At 39.4% G+C, this 23,298-nt stretch overlaps 1 protein-coding gene and 1 long non-coding RNA gene across 2 annotated transcripts; one reads left to right on the forward strand and one right to left on the reverse strand.

The window, feature by feature from the left end:
* The first annotated feature begins 514 nt into the window (after nt 1–514).
* LOC108882432 (immunoglobulin lambda-1 light chain) lies at nt 515–22,377 on the forward strand. The gene is made up of 4 exons (XM_051070234.1): nt 515–949; nt 20,798–21,106; nt 21,239–21,313; nt 21,930–22,377. The coding sequence occupies exons 1-4, from the start codon at nt 814–816 to the stop codon at nt 22,055–22,057; spliced, it is 648 nt and encodes a 215-aa protein (XP_050926191.1). The 5' UTR covers nt 515–813; the 3' UTR covers nt 22,058–22,377.
* Nucleotides 1,570–21,001, reverse strand: LOC127142405 (uncharacterized). Its single transcript, XR_007813130.1, has 2 exons — nt 20,868–21,001; nt 1,570–2,835 (listed from the first exon to the last, which is right to left on the reverse strand). It is a non-coding gene; the product is annotated as an uncharacterized LOC127142405 (long non-coding RNA).
* Nucleotides 22,378–23,298: the final 921 nt, after the last annotated feature.

The raw sequence follows: 23,298 nt of genomic DNA on the forward strand, positions 1-23,298 counted from the left end.
TTTGGGAAGACCCGGATGTGTTTGTTGACTGTCACATTTTCTACACAGCATTTGATATAGAAGAGGACAGTCTCCTATCCTTATCATGTCAACATGGACCAAAATCTCTGAGGGATGTTTCCAGCACCTTGTTAAATCTATGCCATGAAGAACTAAGGCAGTTCTGAAGGTAAAAGGAGGTGAAACCCAGCACTATCAGGTGTACCTGATGAAGTAGCTGGTGAGCGTATGTAGCTAGCTAAATACAAGGAAAAGAAGCAACAAATTACAGATAACATTCCTGCTTCCTGCTACTGCTAATTAATGATAATGAACTGGGAATGAATGTGTTGAGTGAAGCACGGTGAACAAACTGTGCTCGTTTGTAAGAAGAAACACAGCAATTCAACAACATCATTTTCTATGGTGATATACAGCTGAGCTGATGAGGAGATGGATCACAGGTGTGTGTGTGTGTGTGTGTGTGAGAGAGAGAGAGAGAGAGAGAGAGAGAGAGAGACAGAGAGACAGAGAGAGAGAGAGAGGAGCACAGGGGAAAGAGAAATCCAAGAAACACAAGGGAAAAACTGGAGGCACGGCCGTCACCCTGACAAAGTATTGGACACATGAAAATGTTGACCTGATGATGGCGCTAGATGAAAAGTCAGAGGATCAGCAAAGTTATTCCAGTTGATCCTCAGGGGAACATGAACGTCTGAACCAGTTGAAATGGGAATATTTGTTGAGATATTTCAGTGTGAAGAAAAAAGCAAAGAAAAGAAGAGACAGTCATGTTGATCTGAACATTAGAGAAACACATCATGGAGCTGAAATATGATACTGCTTCATCATTTGGACTCGTTCACCTCAGCTGACACATTCAACAGCAGACAGGTTTTTGTATCAGTCTCTCTCACTGTGGGAAACAACGTCTACATCTTTGGCTCTGGAACTAAACTGTATGTAACAGGTAAGAATAAACATTGATTTTCCTTCAGTTGTTTGATTGAAGAAGTTGAAAATGTGTTTGAAGTCAGTTTCTGCTGCTTCAGACTTTACATGTTAGTTTTTTCAGAGTTAGTCCAAAGTTCCTTATGCAGCCGTTGTTCAATGAAAAAGTTGAAGAATTAGTGAAAAGATGTTGAAATCTCACTGCACACCAGAAGGAATTCTTTCTTTCTGCTTGAGCTCCAAAGTTTTGGAAGAGTCCAAAAAGTCTTGTATTGTAAGTGCATTGTGGATTCTCATCAGCTGCTGCTTAATGAATCATCAGACTGCTTTTCTTTTCTCTCTTCTCTCTCCTCAAATCAATTCACTTCTAGATGAATGATTGTGGAGGATTTTCTTTGCTACCATGTCATATATTATATCAATTCACAGTCCATATGTCTTGTGTTAAAACTATAGATCTAATAAATGTAACTGCACTTTATATAACGGTGAATGTGTCTTTTTGTGTAAAATATATGAATTATATATATTTTAAATTATTTGACAACAAATAGGCTATATATTGTTTTTCCTGTATTTGCATTCTGATAATAACTGTTCTTTATATGACTGTGAATATTTCTTAAACAAAAACATGAATTTAGTTTAATAGAGAATTTATTGAAAATTTTATAAGGGTAAATTATTCAATAACAAAATTATGATCAATATATAGTGATGTTACAAAAAATGTAATTCAATCAACATAGATATATAAAATTTTGTGTATGTACACACACAAAAATTATACGTGTGGATATAAAATGATACAACAACACAATGTTTGATAAAATATACAAAACCAAAATATATCACAGTAAATGTTTTATCTCATAACTGCCACTGTATTTTAAATGATGGAAAATATATATTTTTTTATTGAAGATATACAGGCTCTATATTATTTTTACAAATTTGTTTTCAAATACTCTTCATATAGATGTATATATAAATGTAATTATTTCACCAAAACGTATTTAAACGTAAAATTTAATTACAATTGTATTTTAAACATGAACATTCTGATCAATAGACTATAAATTTATCTAAAACAAAATATGATTTATTATAAATACATAGAATTTTTATATATGTATATACATACAAAAATTATATCTGTGTAAATATAAGACAATACAGAACACACTGTCACTTCTTTTTTCTTCTTCCATTTTCTTGTTAAAGATATATTTCAGATATTGTAAATATATAATATTATGATGACACATCTATTCTGAGCTTGTGATTTCTAAAAGTTGAATATGAATATAAAGAATGTAAATCCTGTTGCCATCTTTGTTGATCTTTCTCTGATGATATCCATAATATATAGACTTAGACTTAGACTTAGACGGACTTTATTGATCCCTTTGGGATGACTCCCTCGGGGAAATTACGTTTCCAGCAGCAAATACAGACAGAACACATCACACAGGGCACTACAACAGTTTGTGAACGAAAGACAGGGCAGCATGCAGGACAGTTAGCAAACGACACAGAATATAAATAGAATAGCAAAACAAAAATAAATAGAATAGAATTAAGGGTGAACGGACTCTGTATGGCATTGACATAAATAAATATAAATATGCATATAAGCATGATATATAGCAGAGAATGTTTCTATGTGAAGGTGAATCCAGTATATGTGGTGAACTTTGTGCTGTATTGATGAGTAGTTTAGTGATCAGAGTCCATGTAGTTTCCAGGATCAGACTGAATGCAGTGCAGTGCTGGAAGCTGCTGTTGACTGTGTGAATGTGTGTGTGCTGCTTGTTGCTGCTGTCAAACTTCAGATGAGGACGTAGTGAAGCCCGTGGTGAGTGTGTACCCAGCAGCATCCAGAGCCCACCTGGGGGGGAAGACCTCCCTGCTGTGTCTGGCCTCAGGCATGTTTCCTCCTCTGGTCCAGTTCTCCTGGAAAAGACAGGATAGTTCCTCAGATAAGGGAGAGCAGCTGGACCTCAGAGGACAAACCGCCTCCATCTTGCTGGTTGACCGAGATGCTTTCGACACGAATAAATACCACTGCTCTGTCAAGCACGAGACGGGCACAGTGAAGGCCCAAATACAACGAGGTAATGAAGGCTTGGTGACTGTGTTGAGCAGTGATTCAGCTTCATGTGGAGACGCTGTCAAAAAGAGCAGAGGAGCAGAGGACTGACATTTCTCACTGCAACTCCAAACATTTGACTCCTTTTCTGTTTCAGAGGTTCCAGCTCCAGCAGCCTCCTGTCCTCCAGAGAGAGAGCCAACAGAGCAGCCAGCTCCACAGCAAGCTGACTGTAAGATCACCTGCTGCCTCTCTGTATGGACAGCTCCAATGTTGTGCTGCAGTTAGGGCTGCATATCAGTCTGTTCACTTTCTGCTCATCATTGAAGGATTTCAACATACACTCCCTGATTCTGTTAGAGTGTCCAACAGCACAACAAATCCCAATCACACAGCTTTCACTTCACTGTTCTGACTAATAACACCTGTTGGGGACTCTGTACTAAATGTGGGGCTTTGAGGGAGCTGATCAAAACTTTAGGGACTATATCTTAAAGCTCCACTAATGAATATTTCTATATGAAGAATGAATCTAATGACTCTGTGTCAGGTCAAAGGTCAGAGATGAGTATTTTTTAGCTTGTTGTGGAGTTCTTCTGCCCCCAAGTGGCCACAGAAAGAAAATCAGTGAATCCAACTTCAAACTCATAATAACCAGTGTCTCTTTATATTTGGACTTTCCATTTGATCCTGGAGTGATTGGAATTGTCATAAACACTTGACAGTAGAAGGTAATGAAGGTTTGGTGACTGTGTTGAGCAGTGATTCAGCTTCATGTGGAGACGCTGTCAAAGAGAGCAGAGGAGCAGAGGACTGACTGATTTCTTTTTGAATCCTTTTCTGTTGCAGTGGTTCCCCTGGATCCTCTCCAGCCTCAGTGCAGGGTGAAGCTGCTCTGTCTGCTCTACACAGTGCTGATAGTGAAGAGTCTGGTGTACGGCTGTGGACTCTCTCTGCTCACCATGCTCAGAAACTAGGGACCGTCCACCAACTGCACACATGCTGACTGACTGTTTCTGCTTGCCTTTTCTCTCCATCTAATCTCAGCATCATCTCATTTATTCATTGCTCAGCAGTCACAAGCTTGGTTTAGATACAGTTATCCTAAATACATACACATGTATATTTGCAGTTACTTAGTGTGAATTCTGTGTTTCAGTGTTATTTTGATGCTGTAGTTCACAGTATTTACACATTTAATTCTCGGCTGTTTAATAATAGACATTTATGCTGAAGCAGATGTTTGGTAAATTTTCATGTTTTCATTCACAGTATTTTTTCTTTAACTTGTTTTTTTTTTCAATACATTTTGTTGAGTTTAGATTTGTCAAATGTATTCAGTGTAAAATTCCCAATAAACTAAAAATCATACTGTTTGTGTTTTGTAATCATTGTGTGTTGTATTGATTTTAAGATAACAATGTAAAAAGAAGGATAACTCGGTGTGGGTGTACCACCAGGTTCAGTGCTGGGTCTCCTGATCATTTATGTTGTATATTAATCATCTTTTAAAACCGTGTCAGTGTGAATGTAAAACTCTACGCTGATGACACTGTTGTTTACACACATCAACAACCAGCAGATGGAGCTGATCTGAAACTACGTTTGTTATAACAATGATCACACAGCAGCTTGATCAGTCGGGTCTGAAGTTTAAATAAATGATGGGTGCATTTATTTTCTGACTCCTCTGACAACAGGTTTTGTTGTTTTTATCAACTGTAACCTACTGAAATAATGAGAGCTGAGGTGAACCAACATGGACGCTCTAGCTCTGCTTTGAGAAGAGAACAACAACATGACTTGTTTGTCTCAGTGGTTTGTGTTTCTGTCTCTGGATGGTTGTAATCATTGTGTTATTAAAGTGAAAAGCCACAGCTAACGGTGTGGAGGCTGCAGAGCAGAAACCCACACAGCCCGTCTGCTGCAGGAAAGGAAGTGTTGATTCGCTGTCAACAGTTTTTTATGAGTCCTAATAACCACTGAGAACAGATTCATATCTGCTGCTGTACACACTCATCACCCCCCCTCCCTCTCTGTGGTTTGTCTCTTAGTGAGCCTTTTTTCCACTGAGCCCTCCACCCACACAGAGTTAAACACAAAGCCCACCCACCTGGAGGTCTCATCCATGGGATTTTTTATGAGGATTTGGAGTTTTAACAATCAAAGGTCAAGTTACAGTTTAAACTGCCAACAAGTGTTCCTACATAACTGACACAGGTTTTTTGTCAGGACCCTCCAGAATCACACAAATGAGAGTTTAACGATCTGATTTCTCTACAGTTCATCAGCTAAACTACACAGTCTGTTAACTATGATCATGCAAATGAATTTTCAGAAACCTGAGAAGTGAGGAGCTGTGGAAGCTCAGGAGCTAAATCTGACTGGGTGTCAGTAATCAATACTGACACCCAGTCAGTATTGATTAGGAGGAAATTCCAATTCATCATCTGTCCATTAGATTTTTGTTTTTAAAATATATATGTGTGTGTGTGTGAGAGAGAGAAAGAGAGAGTAAGTGTGTCATATTTTTGGTATTGTGTAATATCTGCATAAGAAAAATTTTGTATATATATATATTCTAAAAATTGATACTAAATTCTATTTCTGTTACAAAAATATATATTGATTATAATGTCATGAATAAATTATTTATCCTAATAGAATTTTGAATAAATTCAGAATTCAAATCAGAAATTGTTTGTTAGTTCCAAATATTATATAAGTCATGTCCACTCCACTTTTCTCCTTTCTTTGAGGAGGAGTCAATGCAAAACCTTGATGTCGTCTGCCTCTACTTTTATGACTGCACAGAGGATGACAGAGAACAGTGGACATAGTTTGATCACGATGGACTGCAGGACAGGACTGTTGCTTTTAACTCTCTGGTGGGTAGGTGTTGATGGTCAGACTCTGACACAATCTGAATCAGCAATTAAAAGGCCAGGACAATCCCACACACTGACCTGTACAGCCTCTGGATTCTCATTCAGTGACTACTGGATGCTTTGGTTCAGAAAGGCTCCTGGAAAAGGACTGGAGTGGATTGCTTCTATCATTTACCATAGTGGCAGTACCAAAAACTATGCTCCATCAGTCCAAGGCCGGTTTATCATCAACAGAGACAACAGCAAACAGCAGCTGTATCTGCAGATGAACAGTCTGAAGACTCAAGATTCTGCTGTTTATTATTGTGCACGAGACTCACACAGTGACTGGAGCTGGTTGAGCAGCTGTACAAAAACCTACAGTGTTTATACTAACTGTACAGCTAGACATCAGCCATTGATGTTGATTTTGGTTTAAAGTCCCAAACCACGGGGCTACGATCAGAATTCTTCAGCCTAATTCAGGTGTCCAAAAATTATCAGGAGTCGGCAGTGTCCAAGGCAGCAGAGTTTATTCGTCGACAAAGAAACCTGGGAACCGATCACAGTGCATACATGATACACCAGAAATGCTCCAAAACAGTACTGGCTTTGTCCCTTTTTATACATTTTTGACAAGGACTTTCCACGCCTCTCAGGTCATTTTACTGGTCAAACCAATTGACACCACTTAAACATTGGTTCATTTAGATGTCTATCTTGGGGCTCCCCAAAAAAATAATATCTCTCACGTGTTATCTTCAAGGTCACTGTTTTTTTGAGAAGCACCTGGGCTCTAAAAATAGACTCTTATCTTCTCTACAAGGCCACTGTTTCTGGACAGCCCCAGTGCTTTTTTTCTGGCTGCACTCCAGCTTGCAGGGTCGTGTTCAGGGCAGACCCTGTCCTCATTTGGCCTTTTCTCACGCTGCTTTACTCCATTATGTTCTGGCCTGTTCTGATTGTATTTACTTTTTATTAAAACTAAGTCACCTTTATTTTTTTTTTACCACATTATTTCTTAACTCTTCCTTGTTTCATTTTTTTTAAATTATATGTCTTTTTCACACAAAGTAAGCATGCAGTGAACACTAACATCTACTCACACATAACATACATACAACACATGTCCTTTTTTTTTTTTTAACAGTGAATACTGATAATACCATTTCCACATATTACTTCTTTAAAACCAGCTTAATGTAGTACTCTTACTTTTAAAGGCACTTCACTCTTTGCATACCTGTTGATAAATTATACAACACCATGTCACTTATTTTATGCATTCAGATGTACAAAAATACACACCCTGTAAAGAAAAAAAAGTTAATCAGCACCATCAGAAATAATTGAGTTTGTGCAGTTACATTTCCTTAAAGAGAAAATGGAAATACATAAAAACAATGGACACATAATTTAAATATAATGAATAAATCACAGACAATTGAATCAAAAATAACTTGTAACTTGAAAGAAAAGTGTTTGAGAGAATGAGGAAATTGTTATACATTCTTTTACATGAAATCTGGCTCATGTTGATTCATTCATGGCCTTGCCAGATCATACTGAGTGAAATGAAACAGCAGTGCAGACCCTGCCTTCTAAAAATAACCTTTCTACTAATCTGCAAAAGCAAATTTGAAGGAAACATCACTGTGACTGGATTTCTATAAACATGTATATTTTCTATGAACATAATAATGACATAATGTTAACTAACATCTTAAAAAACATCATACAGGAATTTAGAATTAACAAATCTTTTCTCATTAATTTAATATAGGTTAAATATATAATGTTTAGGTTTTAGATGAAGTTACAGTATACATTTCCTTTATGAAACAATCAAAGGCAGCAAAACAACCTGGTTGTTGAAATCTAAGTATAAAATGACATAAAGGCAATTTTATCAATTCTACAATCAAAAATATTATATTTCTACAAATTAGACACACTAATGTCTGTAAATTTTGTGGAATCTGTGAGTCAAATACCATACTGTAGTTTCTCTTAAAAAAATTACTAGAGGGCAGTCAGTGTCAGGTTTCTCTCTGTCATTAGAAGAAGACACTCAGACTCAGTTCACATTGATCTGACTGAGACTTGAAATCCGGACTTGTCAAATTGGTTCTTCCATAAAAGAAAAAAAGGAAACAAGAGTTGTTGTTATGGTTTGGGTTAGTTTGTTTTTGTGTTGTGTTTTTCTTGTGTTTTCTCTTTGTTTCCCCTTCCCTTTTCTTTTTCTGTTTGTCTGCAGAGCTGGTGTGTTGCAGGGGGTGTGGCTCTCCTCCTGCTGGCTGATCTGGCACACCTGTTTCCACTCAGCTCGTCCTCCTTCCTCCTTCATAAGCCCGGCCTTCACTCCAGCCCCTTGCCAGAGTATTGCTTGCTGCTTCCCTGTGTGCTAGTCCTCTGTGCTTCCTGTGTTCGATTCTCCTGTTTCTCTGTGGCTTCATACGTCTTCCAGTGGCAGCTTCACCTGTTCTCAGTGGTTACCTGTGTTCTCCTGTGGCAAGCTACTCCAGTTCCTCGTGGCTTCCTACTCCTTCAAGTCAGCCAGTTTCCAGCCGAGCCTGTCCTGCTTATTGTTTCCTGAGTTCTCTGTGCCTCATTAAAGAGCCTTCGTTTTGAACTTACCTGTGTGTTTTCTCTGCATTGGGGTCCTATTCCTAGAGTATCCGTAACAGTTGTACTACTTACTACTACCACTACAAACGAGCACAGTTTGTTCACCGTGCTTCACTCAACACATTCATTCCCAGTTCATTATCATTAATTGTCCAAGGAAGCAGGAATGTTATCTGTAATTTGTTGCTTCCTTTCCTTGTATTTAGCTAGCTACATACGCTCACCAGCTACTTCATCAGGTACACCTGATAGTGCTGGGTTTCACCTCCTTTTACCTTCAGAACTGCCTTAGTTCTTCATGGCATAGATTTAACAAGGTGCTGGAAACATCCCTCAGAGATTTTGGTCCATGTTGACATGATAACATCACACAGTAGCTGCAGATTTGTTGGCTGTACGTCCATGATGCTAATCTCCTGTTCCACCACATCCCAGTGTTGCTCTGTTGGACTGAGATCTGGTGACTGTGGAGGCGATCCATCTACTCATCAGCTCAGCTGTGTATCAACCCCTGTTTTTCATCCATTCATCTCCAAATCCTTGTTTCACACATTTTTGGTCGATCACATTCACAGGCCACCTAGAATCGTACGTTCCAAGTTTTTGACTCTGCTGTTGTTCACTGAATGAATCCTTGTCTCTCTGAGCCACGGGATCTCCTGCTTGTCTCCCTGCCAGTCCATCAGTCATTCAGCCACGCTCACAGCCCTGCTTTCATCCCTACTCTGTCCTGCTTCATCAGCCACCAGCTTCCCTCTCTCTCTGTCTTCACCTGCTGTAGTCCTCACCTCCATCCACCTTCAGTCCCTCAGGACAAACAACAAACTGTTTCTTATTCCCTCAAACTCTGAGTCTGTGTCCAGCTTTGTTCTTTTAACCATGACCACAATCTTGTGGGGGCTTTCAAATTACAATTGATATGTCTTGAAGAACCTCAGGGTAATGGTCATGGATCTTCCATACACAGCAGCTGGTTATTACAACTCTGTGTCTATGTCCAAGTGCTTCATCATCTGGTCCAGTATGAGGACCCCTTCCTCCAAAATGTAGAGGTCCATGTGCAGCAGTGTAGAAATGCAGGTGTTGGGGGTTTGATTGCAGCACTTCCCTTAGTGTCAGAGGTCATCTCCCTTCATCTCTGGCAGACACACCAGGTTGACTAATCCTGGACAGGGTATGTTGAAGGTGTAGGGTCTCCAAATGATGAGCACAGCAAGTTCAACATCCTGTATGGGTCCCTTATCAGACAGAGCAGCAGCAGATGATGAGATTCATCAAGGTTCAGGCCCTGAATTCTCTCCTGAAAAGAGTAAACTGTGAACATAACATTTCATTAGTGTTCCAACATTACACATTACAAGAGGTACCACTGCTCCAGTGATGTAATATGGGCCTTAGGCTGCAGTCAAGTCAAACACATTCAAGGCGCTTCTCAGCAGGACTGACTGATTTGTTCTTGAAAATTATGGAAAACCTGCACAATTGTTATGTACCTTTTTTGTTTCAGTCTCTGAGCCCATTTGAGTTTTGTCAATGAGGATGCTTTCTTCCAGTTTAAGGTTATGATTTTTCTAGTAGTGTACTACTAGTAGTATACACAGTAGGTACCTGTGATCTTTCCCTGGTACATTCTCTGGGGGTACTTCCAGTTCAAACAACATAAGGTCCATTGGATTGACAATGTTTTTCAGATTTTTTCAATCTCCCTATCCCTTTTTATTTTTCAGTAGATTCATTAAAAAAAAGTACTGTCCCAGAAGACATTTGAGTGATCTCTTGTCATCCCACAATTCCTCCAACAAAGTGGAGATGCTTAATCTTTATAAAATGTTGAGATTACCAGTGGAGTTTGAAAGAATAATATTTTTATTTTCCAGTCAAATTCCTTCCATAAATTGCTATTGATACCTTTTGTCACTATTCATGCATATATCTTCCCAGGTCCTGTCCTCAATGATCACATTCAGTTCTAGCTCCCACTTTTCTTTCACGTTAGATGTGTTTTCTGCCATATATACTTTCAACATCCTATGAATATGTGCAACATGATTCATTGTTGCCAGGTGCTTTTCAATTATACTTACAAAATATAGTTCAATTTATTATTCCAAAGTTTCTTGTCCAGGAAGGGTAAGACTGACAGACTAATCCCCTGTGTTGAATTTTGTTCTATCTCTACCCACCCCACTTTTTGGTTATTAGAAATCCATTGAGTTATGGCATAGACATAATACTTTTAGTCTTACTCTAGGTCTTTTATTTTAATTCAATTTCAATTCAATTCAATTCAATTTTATTTATATAGTGCCATATCACAACAACAGTCATCTCAAGGCACTTTTCATATAGAGCAGGTCTAGACCGTACTCTTTAAAATAGGTATTTACAGAGAGAGACCCAACAAATCCCACCATGAGCAGCACTAAGCGACAGTGGAGAGGAAAAAGTTCCTTTAAGAGGCAGAAACCTCGAGCAGAACTGGACTCAAGGTGGGCGGCCATCTGCCTCGACCGGTTGGGTTAAGAAGGAGAGAGAGGGGGTAGAGGATAGAGAAAGAAGAACATAGCATAACACAGGTTCCATATCAGATGTAAGGTGATGCCAGTAATACAGCAGTAGTAATGATAGTAGTGATAATTAAAGTATTAACTGCTAACACAGCAATACAACTAATAGCAGTGTAAGTAATTTCTAATTCTAGCAGCAGGTGTTGAGTGGAGTTGTAGGAGCAGCAGGAGACTTGTCATCACAGATCAGACTCTACAGCTCCAGAGGCAGAAATACCTGCAGAAAGAGACAGAAGAGGAGAGAGAGACGGGAGAACACAATACTACAGGAAAGGTAAGATACTGAGTTAGTAACATGTAACATGGGATATGAATCCATATTGAGTGGAGAGAGAGAGGGAGAGAGGGAGAGAGAGAGAGAAAGGAGCTCAGTGCATCATGGGAGATCTCCCGGCAGTCTAGGCCTATAGCAGCATAACTAAGGGATGGTTCAAGCCTGAGCCAACCCTAACTATAAGCTTTATCAAAGAGGAAAGTTTTAAGCCGACTCTTAAAGGTACAGAGGGTGTTTCTGCCTCCCGGACTGAAACTGGGAGAAGGTTCCACAGTAGAGGAGCCTGATAACTGAAGGCTCTGCCTCCCATTCTACTCTTGGAAACTCTGGGAACCACCAGTAAACCAGCATTCTGGGAGCGCAGAGTCCTGGTAGGATTGTAGGGGACTATGAGATCTTTAAGGTAAGATGGAGCCTGACCATTAAGGGCTTTGTAAGTGAGGAGGAGGATTTTGAATTCTACTCTGGATTTGACTGGGAGCCAATGTAGAGAGGCTAACACAGGAGAAATATGGTCTCTTTTCCTAGTTCCTGTCAGTAATCGTGCTGCAGCATTTTGAATCAGCTGCAGAGTCTTTACAGACTTGTTGTAGCAGCCTGATAATAATGAATTACAGTAGTCCAGCCTGGAAGTAACAAATGCATGGACTAGTTTTTCTGTATCTTTTTGGGACAGAAAATGTCTAATTTTGGAGATGTTACGCAGATGGAAAAAGGCAGTCCTAGAAGTTTGTTTTATGTGTGAGTTAAAGGACTGACTGATATCCTGATCAAAGATTTTGCCATATAAATCTGGATATGTGTTTATCCTGCAAAGTAAAAGTAAACATAAGGACCCAAACAGGCAGGGATTGAAACAGCCTTGGCAATATATTCTTTTTCACTGCTTCTACCAAACAGAGAAAGTGAAAGAACCTCGCATCTTGTTAAGTCTTATTTGTTTTAATGAATTGTTATAGTTTCACTTGTAAAATTGTGTAGGACTAGGCATGAGTATAATTCCCAGATATCTAAAACCTTGCTGGGAGTGCCGAAAGGACACAATATCATTCAATTGTGAGGGCCAGGATCCCAATAACATCATTGCTTCAGATTTTGTTTCTTTAACTTTGTAGCCTGAGATTGGACCATACGTGTGCAGAGACCTCATAAGTACAGGGATCAAGGACAGAGAATTTTGTAAAATAATAGAATGTCATCCACGAATAATGCTATCTTATGCTGAGTCCCTCCTTCACCTGTTATACCCTGGATCTGTGGGTTCTGCCTGATGGCTTCCACCAGGGGCTCGAAACTGAGTGCAGTTAAAACTGAAGACAGTACATCTCCCTGCCTTGTCACAATTTTGACTTTTGAGGAGAAAGAATTTGGAGCAGTGTCCATTAACTCTGACTCTGGACTTAGGGTCCTGATAGAACAGTGTAATCCATTTGACAAATTTATCCCCTTGTTTTCTCAGCCTGTAATTGAGAAGCCTTGATGTTTTGTTTTTTTTTGTCTCTTGTTTAAATGTTCTTGTTGTAGTTTGTTCATTCTTGACTCACAGTTCTGCTGTTGCTTTAATCTACATTTCTTCATCCTGGATGATATGCCTATTATCTTCCCTCTCATCACAGCTTTACCCCCTTCCCATAATATGGAGAGAGAAACACTCTCATTATCATTTAAGGATAGATAGTCCATCAGATCCTTCTACATTTCTTGTCAGAGTAAGGGATCAGTCAGTAGTGAGACATTGAGTCTCCAATATTTAAGGTGTTTGTCTGATCCTAAGCATATTTTTAGAGTAATTGGACTGTGATCTGCTATTGTGATCAGGTCTATTTTACTGTCCTTGACTCTATATAAGGTCCTTTTTTGAAATAGCGAATAAGTCTAGTCTAGAGTAGCTTCCATACACCTGGGACATAAACGTGAATTCTCATTCTCTCGGGTGATGGGAGTGCCAAACATCTACCAGCCCTACTTCTTCCATCATCCCTTGAAGTGCCATAGTCTTTTTGGTTCTGGGTGCATTATCTATAGGGAGTCTGTCCAGTTACCTATCCAGTATACAATTACAATCTCCTCCTATTAGAATCGTTCCTTTACCTTTTTCAGCTAGAAAAGAAGCAAGTTTCTTAAAAAATTGAGGGTTGTTAGGAGCATATAGATTCAATATAGTCATTCTTATGTCCCCTACTGTGCCCACTACCATCACATACCGGCCTTCATCATCTTGAATCATCTCTTCATTATGAAAATACATTGATTTAATAATAAGGGTAGCAACCCCTCTTTTCTTTCAGATTTACAGGACGCACTGTACAACTGATCCACTCACTCTCTCTTCAACTTTACATGTTCTTTCTCTGTTAAGTTTCTTGTTTCTTGGACTAGTGCGATAGAGCATCTTAAATTCTTAAGCTGACCATAGAGTTTTTTCCTCTTGATGGGATTATTTATCCCATTTATGTTATATATTACACAGTTTAAGCTGATGAACCAGGGTAGACCAGGAACTTGTGTGCAGAGCTAAGCTTCTGAACTTTGGGAAGGGGAATTGGGAAAGAGAGTCAGGAATGGCATTAAACTGACAAGGAACATGAGCTGAGCGAAGATATTGGTATGTGCAGAAGACCAAGTTATGTGGCACATGAGTGGCATGATGGATAAAGAGTCCAAGTGTAGACTATGTCTACTACTGCAAGATGGTCTGAGTATAAGATTACACTTGCATTGGTGGCCCCAAGAAATGGCAGCTGCTACTCTGTGATAGATTTCGCAGTGGGCTGTTCTTCTGTGAACTGTCTCCCTCATGGAAACCCCCAAAGAAGGAGCAGCATTGTTGTACAAGTGAATGTTGTGAGGATGAGTCAGTTGGTCATTGTAGAAGAAAGAGATCCTGGTCCAGTTGGCAAAAAAATTGAGCTGAAGTTCGGTGCAGCTTGAGCTGTCTAGAGAGATGTGAGTCAAGACAGAAGCTGTTGCGGATATGAATGGAGCATGAAGAGGCTGGGTGAGATGGACCTCCGCACAAAGAGCAAGTAAGGGCTGTAGGGGCAGCAAAGTTCTGGCAGTAGAGTTCTGTGTCAAGTGTTCCCCCAATTTGTTGGCCTAGTTAAACTGTTGAAGGCAAAGGCAAAGTGAGAGTTGTATGAGTAAAAGCAATTTCCTCCAAAATGGAGGGCTGGTTGCGGATGATGGACATGTAGTTTTCAGGTGGGATATGGTGGGGTAATGAAAGCAACAACACCTCTGTAGAGAGAGAAGCATGGCTCCAACTGCTGTGAGCTACTGTGATTCAAGGAGGGAGGTGGCGGTTGGCGCTGGCATCCCAGTGCCATCAACTCCCACTACTGTGAGCTGCTGTGGTTGGAGTTACGAGTCAACAGGGGCACTGGCATCACAGTGCCAGAAGCTTCAGCTGTCACAAAGTGTTGTGTTTGGAAGCAGGAGGTTGCAGGGGGCACTAGCATCCCAGTGCCAGTGGCTCTAGCTACTGTGAGCTAGAGATGGTTGCTGTTGCCCTGGTTGTGTTAGATCTGGCCAAAAATTAAATTTTCTTTTCCTTCCTACTTGTTAGTTCCTACTTGTTAGTTCAAAAGAAGCATACTTATATCATACTTGAATACTTTTTTTTCTTCTTTCCTACTTTCATTTCTTTTTTTTTTTTTTAAATATGGGTTGGTGGTGCCTCTTTAATGGGGCAGCTGACATCACAACATGTAACAGGTATTTGCGATGTGACGTCACTCAGAAGAGAGCAGGTGTTAACAGAGCCATGAGAGACAGGCTAACATGAGGTTACTGAAAAGTTTTGTCACGTTGTCAGTTCGTTGAAGGCGAATGGCCCTCTCTCTTAAAGCTTTTTGAGGTGAGGCTGATGCAGTTGGTGATTTTTGAAGGGAGCTTATCATTGGGTGACCTTGGTGGAATGTGATGTCGCAGTGACCAGAGGTGGGATACCGATAATGTAGGAGATGGGGTTGCTCATTTCCTGGGTGGCATTTGGTGCACAGAGAGTGGGGCCTATGGTATGGAAGTGGGGATGTTAGCTGGATCAGATAATGTGGGCTGAAGAAAACTTTGGGGTTGGTCATCCTGATTCTTTCCAAGAAGTAGGCATCAGATAAGGATAAAGAGACAAAATCCATACAATGTATGAGGTAAATGGACCAGTTGCGTAACTGGTATATTTAACTTAATCAATTAAGGTTTTGCTTGAAGCAATGTATGGCATTCTCTGTACTGGCATGGAAAACAAGAGTGAAAGCGAAATATTACTGGTCCTACTTTAGGGTTGATTGAGTGGTACTGACAGGCCATATTTTTTTTCCCAGGATGGACAGCACAGGCAGCTGACATGACAGGCTTCACCACCTCTAAGCCAGAAACATGTTCATTTATTAACCCTGGAATAACAGGACTTAAAGCTAACAGCCTGAACAATGTTTCTTCACTGACCCACACTAACATAACGTGTAACATCGCAGTATAATCATTTGTAAGCCGCGCCTTTATTTTGAAATTCCCAGGCATGTTTTTCTCAACCTGAGCACACACACCTCCAAACAAACTGTGAATGGTGCCATGGCAAGCAGCTAGAAAAAAGTCAGTGAAGATATTGTCTCTCCTCTGGTGAATAAATCAGTGGTCTGGTAACATTTTGGATTTTGGAGAAAGGACGGGTCAATTGACAAGTTGCATTTAAAAGTAGGGATGGTTTGAAGGCTGTGACAAGCCAGGACAGGAAGAAGTATGGGCCAATCAGTATTGATGGTTTCAACACAAATTCTGGACTTGTGAATGCGTTGAATGACTTTTACTTATGTTTTAACGATGAATGTGATTGTACAAATATGCACAGTGATCTGTTTGATTCACTGAGTGACTCTTCTGCCACTCCCCAGCCTATAATCAGCACCCTTTCTGTCAGATCCATGTTCCAATGTAACATCAGAAAGAGCCCTGGGACAGATATGATCACTGGCAAATTTCTTAAAGTCTGTACATCTCAAATGTAATCATTTCTGTCATATTTTTTCTGATCTTTTTAATTCGTCACTTGACCAGCACAAAGTCCCAAAACTGTGGAAAGTTTATTATTGCACCTGTGGCCAAAAACAGTCTTCCAAAAGAACTCAATGACCTGAGGCCTGTGGCTCTGACTTCACTTGTAATAAAGACTTTCAAGTGGCTGGTCAAACTAATTCTGACTGATAAGGTTCAGAGCCAGCTTGATCCATTCCAATTTACATACCGGGCAAATAGAGGGGTAGGTGATGCCACTATTACCCTATTCAATTATTTGTACAAGCATCTTGAGGGTACGAAAACGCTTATTAAGCTTTTTTTCGCAGATTTCTCCTCAGCTTTCAAAACAATTCAGCCACACATTTTAGCTAACAAACTATTGTCCACTTTTAATCTTGACACTGGCATGGTGAAATGGGTGTTGGATTTTTTAACCTGTAGGACCCAGGTAGTCAGGGCTAATGGTGCTTTATTCTGAAAGCAGCTGTCATCCACAGGCTCACCACAGGGGTGTGTCCTGTCTCCTCTATTGTGTATACTTTAGACAGACAATTGTAGGAGTAATTACAATGACAGGTATCTTCTAAACTTTGCAGACGATATAGTTTTAATCAGTCTGCTGAATGACTGTAGAGTAGTGTGACGACCACTCTCTGAAGTTGAATGTTCAAAAAACCAAAGACATGGCCATCAACTTCAGAAAAACCTCCCACTCAACCTCACCAACTATTATTAAGGGTTCACTTGTTGAGACAGTGGAGTGCTACAAATACCTGAGGCCTATACTATGAAGAGAGTTGAACCTCCTCTGGTTTAACTCAGGTTCTCAGGTAAAGTCGGGGTTGACAAACCCTGACTGCCTCGGTCTGTTAAACGGTACGACGGTGGTTCAGATGTGGGTCAGTTGAGTCGGTGTTAACTTAATCAGAGTTAGTGTGTGTTGATTAAAGGGGCGTGCACCGTATCTCTCAGATGAAGAGCGCACGTTAATTCTGTGGGTTTAGAGGAATTTAAAGAGACTCTAACGACACAATGTCAAACCAACAAAGACAGAGAGACTGGTCACATGTTCTCTGGATTCTTCATCTGTAATATGAGATGGAAGGACACAGAACATATGTGATCATTTCTCAGATACTTGGATTACAGTCAACACGTGGGTCACATGTCTGAGAATGAGCTGTTCCTGTTAATGATGTTCTGCCTGGAACACTCAGGCTGTATATGTATGAATGTAATGCTGTTATGTTCAGTATGAACTTCATGTTAACAGTATTTCAGCCTCAGTGGAAACTGAACCTGGATCAAATAGAAACCTTCTATAAAGTGGTTCACATTCATATTTCCATCATTAATGCTACTTGGTCTGTAGTCTACAATTACAACAGCCTGTCACTTTATATTGTCTTTCAGGACAATAACACCCCTCACCCCCATTGTGAGAAAAAAAAACAGATTAAAATAACTGAAAGTGAAAATGGAAAATGCGGAGCATAAGAAACACCATTTATTGGTCCACATATCTCTACCATCCACTACATAGTTTGTTTTTTTTCCTTCCTTTTTTGTGGTGGTGGTGGTAGGGGACGACTGACGGTCTTTAGACAACCCCTGTCCTATTGTAACTTTTATACAGAACAGCAAGGTGGAATAATAGATCAATGTTCTCACCTTGAAGAGAGTTAAGTGCTGGAAAACTCTTGTTAACTTATTAACTTAATTTCAGCCTACTTGGGGTTCTGCTCTTACTATATAGTACACATGTATCCTCCACTTTCTTCTTTAATGACATGCAGTTGTTAAAATGGTTTTAAAAAATCGAAGCCACGTGATGAGTGGAGTGGTCAGGGAAACAAAGCGATCATCCACCCAGGTGAGTAGGCAGGCAGTGGAATTGGCAGAGGTAGTGGTGGGGAAGCTCCAGGTGAAGAACTGAACATAAGACAAATAGTATTAGTATCACACAAGAGACAAGCACATAACTAGTAACAGCCTTAACTGGATAGAATAGCGTAGCCTTACCACAAATGGCATGTAACTATTTGGCAGCAAGTGGAGGTTGAGCGGGGCTTCTTATAAAGTGTGTGATGAGTGGACTGGGTGCAGGTGTGCCCACAACCCATGCCTCTGCAGAGAGAGAGCACCCACAGAAAATACACCGACAGATGACACAGGAGAGGAAAACATTAGGGAAGCAGAAACGGGGCAACAAAGACACAGAACACCAGGAAGCACAGGGGAGCTCTACAGGAACTATCATCAGACCATCAATTCTGTGTATATATGTAGTTAATTAATACAAGGAAAGGAAGCAGCAAATTAAAGCTTACGTTCTTACTTCCCTGCACATTTAATGATAATGAATTGGGAATTAATGTGTTGAGTGAAGCACAGTGGACTGACTGTGCTTGTTTGAAATAACATGTAAAAATAACACAGTGTCATTTTCCATGGTGATATACAGCTGACCTGATGAATAGATGGATCACAGGTGTGAGAAAGAGAGAGAGAGGAGCACAGGGGAAAGAGAAATCCAAGAAACACAAGGGAAAAACTGGAGGCACGGCCGTCACCCTGACAAAGTATTGGACACATGAAAATGTTGACCTGATGATGGCGCTAGATGAAAAGTCAGAGGATCAGCAAAGTTATTCCAGTTGATCCTCAGGGGAACATGAACGTCTGAACCAGTTGAAATGGGAATATTTGTTGAGATATTTCAGTGTGAAGAAAAAAGCAAAGAAAAGAAGAGACAGTCATGTTGATCTGAACATTAGAGAAACACATCATGGAGCTGAAATATGATACTGCTTCATCATTTGGACTCGTTCACCTCAGCTGACACATTCAACAGCAGACAGGTTTTTGTATCAGTCTTTTTCACTGTGGGAGACATCTTTGGCTCTGGAACTAAACTGTATGTAACAGGTAAGAATAAACATTGATTTTCCTTCAGTTGTTTGATTGAAGAAGTTGAAAATGTGTTTGAAGTCAGTTTCTGCTGCTTCAGACTTTACATGTTAGTTTTTTCAGAGTTAGTCCAAAGTTCCTTATGCAGCCGTTGTTCAATGAAAAAGTTGAAGAATTAGTGAAAAGATGTTGAAATCTAATAATAATCTCATGAATGTAACTGCACTTTATATAATGGTGAATGTGTCTTTTTGTGTAAAATATATTTAAAAATAATGTGAAATATATTTAAAATTATTTGAAGATAAATAGGCGATATATTGTTTTTATTCTATTAGTGTTCTGATAATAACTGTTCTTTATATGATTGTAAATATCTCTTAAACAAAAACATGAATTTAGGTTAATTGAGAATTTATTTAAAATTGTATGAGAGTAAATCATTTAATGATGAGATTATGATCAATATGTAAATTAAATTTAATATCAATATATACATGTTTTGGTTATGTATACGCACAGAAATTATATGTGTGGATATAAAACGATACAAAAATACGCTTACATCTTTATTTATAAAAAAAAATATATATGACCATAATGTATCATGGTAAATGCTTTTTGTATTTTAGATATTAAATCCTGTAATGTTGTTTATATTGTGAGTTATGTGGTTAATACTGTATATATCTGTCATTGTTTTTTAGATAATGGCAAGTATGTCTTTTTGTTAAAGATAAATAGGTTATATATTGTTTTTGATAAATCTGTTTTCTAATAATAACTGTTCTTTATATGAACATAATTATTTCAGCAAAACATATTTAGTTTAATGTAGAACTTATTTAAAAGTGTATTTTAATCATGACAATCTGATCAATAGACTAGAAATTTATCTTACACAAAAATAGGATTAAAAATAAATATGTATATACATAGAGAAATTATATCTGTGTAGATATAAGACAATACAGAACACACTCTCACTTCTTTACTTAAAAATATGTAAATACCAAAACACATACTTACAAATGTTTTCTATTTTATGTCAAATTAAAATGTTTGTTATATTAATTACATTGTGAAATATGTAGTTAATATTGTATATCTAATGACTGTCCCTGTATTTTAAATAATGTTAAATATGTCTTTTTGTTAAAGATATTTTTTAAATATAGTAAATATATAATATTATGATGACACATCTATTCTGAGCTTGTGATTTCTAAAAGTTGAATATGAATATAAAGAATGTAAATCCTGTTGCCATCTTTGTTGAACTTGATCTTTCTCTGATGATATCCATAATATATAAGCATGATATATAGCAGAGTAAATCTATGTGAAGGTGAATCCAGTATATGTGGTGAACTTTGTGCTGTATTGATGAGTAGTTTAGTGATCAGAGTCCATGTAGTTTCCAGGATCAGACTGAATGCAGTGCAGTGCTGGAAGCTGCTGTTGACTGTGTGAATGTGTGTGTGTGCTGCTTGTTGCTGTTGTCAAACTTCAGATAAGGACGTAGTGAAGCCCGTGGTGAGCGTGTACCCAGCAGCATCCAGAGCCCACCTGGAGGGGAAGACCTCCCTGCTGTGTCTGGCCTCAGGCATGTTTCCTCCTCTGGTCCAGTTCTCCTGGAAAAGACCGAAGGAGGATGGTAATCTGGTGGACGTGCCCTCTGCTGAGGGAGAGCAGCTGGAGCTCAGAGAGTCAGGACGCACCACCTCCATCTTGCTGGTTGACCGAGATGCTTTCGACACGAATAAATACCACTGCTCTGTCAAGCACGAGACAGGCACAGTGGAGGCCCAAATACAACGAGGTAATGAAGGCTTGGTGACTGTGTTGAGCAGTGATTCAGCTTCATGTGGAGACGCTGTCAAAGAGAGCAGAGGAGCAGAGGACTGACATTTCTCACTGCAACTCCAAACATTTGACTCCTTTTCTGTTTCAGAGGTTCCAGCTCCAGCAGCCTCCTGTCCTCCAGAGAGAGAGCCAACAGAGCAGCCAGCTCCACAGCAAGCTGACTGTAAGATCACCTGCTGCCTCTCTGCATGGACAGCTCCAATGTTGTGCTGCAGTTAGGGCTGCATATCAGTCTGTTCACTTTCTGCTCATCATTGAAGGATTTCAACATACACTCCCTGATTCTGTTAGAGTGTCCAACAGCACAACAAATCCCAATCACACAGCTTTCACTTCACCGTTCTGACTAATAACACCTGTTGGGGACTCTGTACTAAATGTGGGGCTTTGAGGGAGCTGATCAAAACTTTAGGGACTATATCTTAAAGCTCCACTAATGAATATTTCTATATGAAGAATGAATCTAATGACTCTGTGTCAGGTCAAAGGTCAGAGATGAGTATTTTTAGCTTGTTGTGGAGTTCTTCTGCCCCCAAGTGGCCACAAAAAGAATATCAGTGAATCCAACTTCAAAGTCATTATAACCTGTGTCTCTTTATATTTGGACTTTCCATTTGATCCTGGAGTGATTGGAATTGTCATAAACACTTGACAGTAGAAGGTAATGAAGGTTTGGTGACTGTGTTGAGCAGTGATTCAGCTTCATGTGGAGACGCTGTCAAAGAGAGCAGAGGAGCAGAGGACTGACTGATTTCTTTTTGAATCCTTTTCTGTTGCAGTGGTTCCCCTGGATCCTCTCCAGCCTCAGTGCAGGGTGAAGCTGCTCTGTCTGCTCTACACAGTGCTGATAGTGAAGAGTCTGGTGTACGGCTGTGGACTCTCTCTGCTCACCATGCTCAGAAACTAGGGACCGTCCACCAACTGCACACATGCTGACTGACTCACTTCTTCTGCTCACCTTTTCTCTCCATCTAATCTCATCACTTCATCTTATTTGCATTTGTATGTTTGCAGTTACTCAGTGTGAGTTCTGTATTTGAGTGTCATTTTGATGCTCTATTTTACAGTATTTACATGTTTAATTCTGACTTGTGAAATAATAGAAATTTGAATTTGAATCATCAGCTGTTTGGTAGATGTGTTTTCATTCATAGTATTTTCCCCTTAGGTTGTTTGTTTTCAATACAAATTGATGAGATAGAGTTTATTGTCAAATGTATTCGGTGTACAATTCTCAATAAACTACACAGAATTGAATTGTTTTGTAATCATTGTGTGTTGTATTGATTTTAGGATAACAATGTAAATGAAGAATACGTAAGCGTGGGTGTACCACCAGGTTCAGTGCTGGGTCTCTTGATCATTTATGTTGTATATTAATCATGTTTTAAAACTGTGTTAGTGTGAATGTAAAACTCTACGCTGATGACACTATTGTTTACACACATGAACAACCAGCAGATGGAGATGATCTGAAACTACGTTTGTTATAACAATGATCACACAGCAGCTTGATCAGTCGGGGCTGAAATTTAAATAAATGATGGGTGCATTTATTTTCTGACTCCTCTGACAACAGGTTTTGTTGTTTTTATCAACTGTAACCTACTGAAATAATGAGAGCTGAGGTGAACCAACATGGACGCTCTAGCTCTGCTTTGAGAAGAGAACAACAACATGACTTGTTTGTCTCAGTGGTTTGTGTTTCTGTCTCTGGATGGTTGTAATCATTGTGTTATTAAAGTGAAAAGCCACAGCTAACGGTGTGGAGGCTGCAGAGCAGAAACCCACACAGCCCGTCTGCTGCAGGAAAGGAAGTGTTGATTCGCTGTCAACAGTTTTTTATGAGTCCTAATAACCACTGAGAACAGATTAATATCTGCTGCTGTACACACTCATCACCCCCCCTCCCTCTCTGTGGTTTGTCTCTTAGTGAGCCTTTTTTCCACTGAGCCCTCCACCCACACAGAGTTAAACACAAAGCCCACCCACCTGGAGGTCTCGTCTTTGGGAATTTTTTCTTATTTATTTTATTTTTTTTTTGCCAAGTGCAAACAAGTCAGTAACCTCCAACATGAGACATCTAACACCTTTCTTGTTAACATCTGATTATTCAAATACTTTTGTTACATGTTCATTATATAAAAC

The sequence above is a fragment of the Lates calcarifer genome, linkage group LG4 (assembly GCF_001640805.2).
Source record: "Lates calcarifer isolate ASB-BC8 linkage group LG4, TLL_Latcal_v3, whole genome shotgun sequence".
Lineage (NCBI taxonomy): Eukaryota > Metazoa > Chordata > Actinopteri > Centropomidae > Lates > Lates calcarifer.

Coding starts and splice junctions, on each gene's coding strand:
- LOC108882432 (XM_051070234.1), top strand. CDS start 814: ATGATACTGCTTCATCATTTGGACTCGTTCACCTCAGCTGACACATTC. Junction 21,107..21,238: donor GGAGGCCCAAATACAACGAG/GTAATGAAGGCT, acceptor TTTCTGTTTCAG/AGGTTCCAGCTCCAGCAGCC. Junction 21,314..21,929: donor AGCTCCACAGCAAGCTGACT/GTAAGATCACCT, acceptor TTTCTGTTGCAG/TGGTTCCCCTGGATCCTCTC.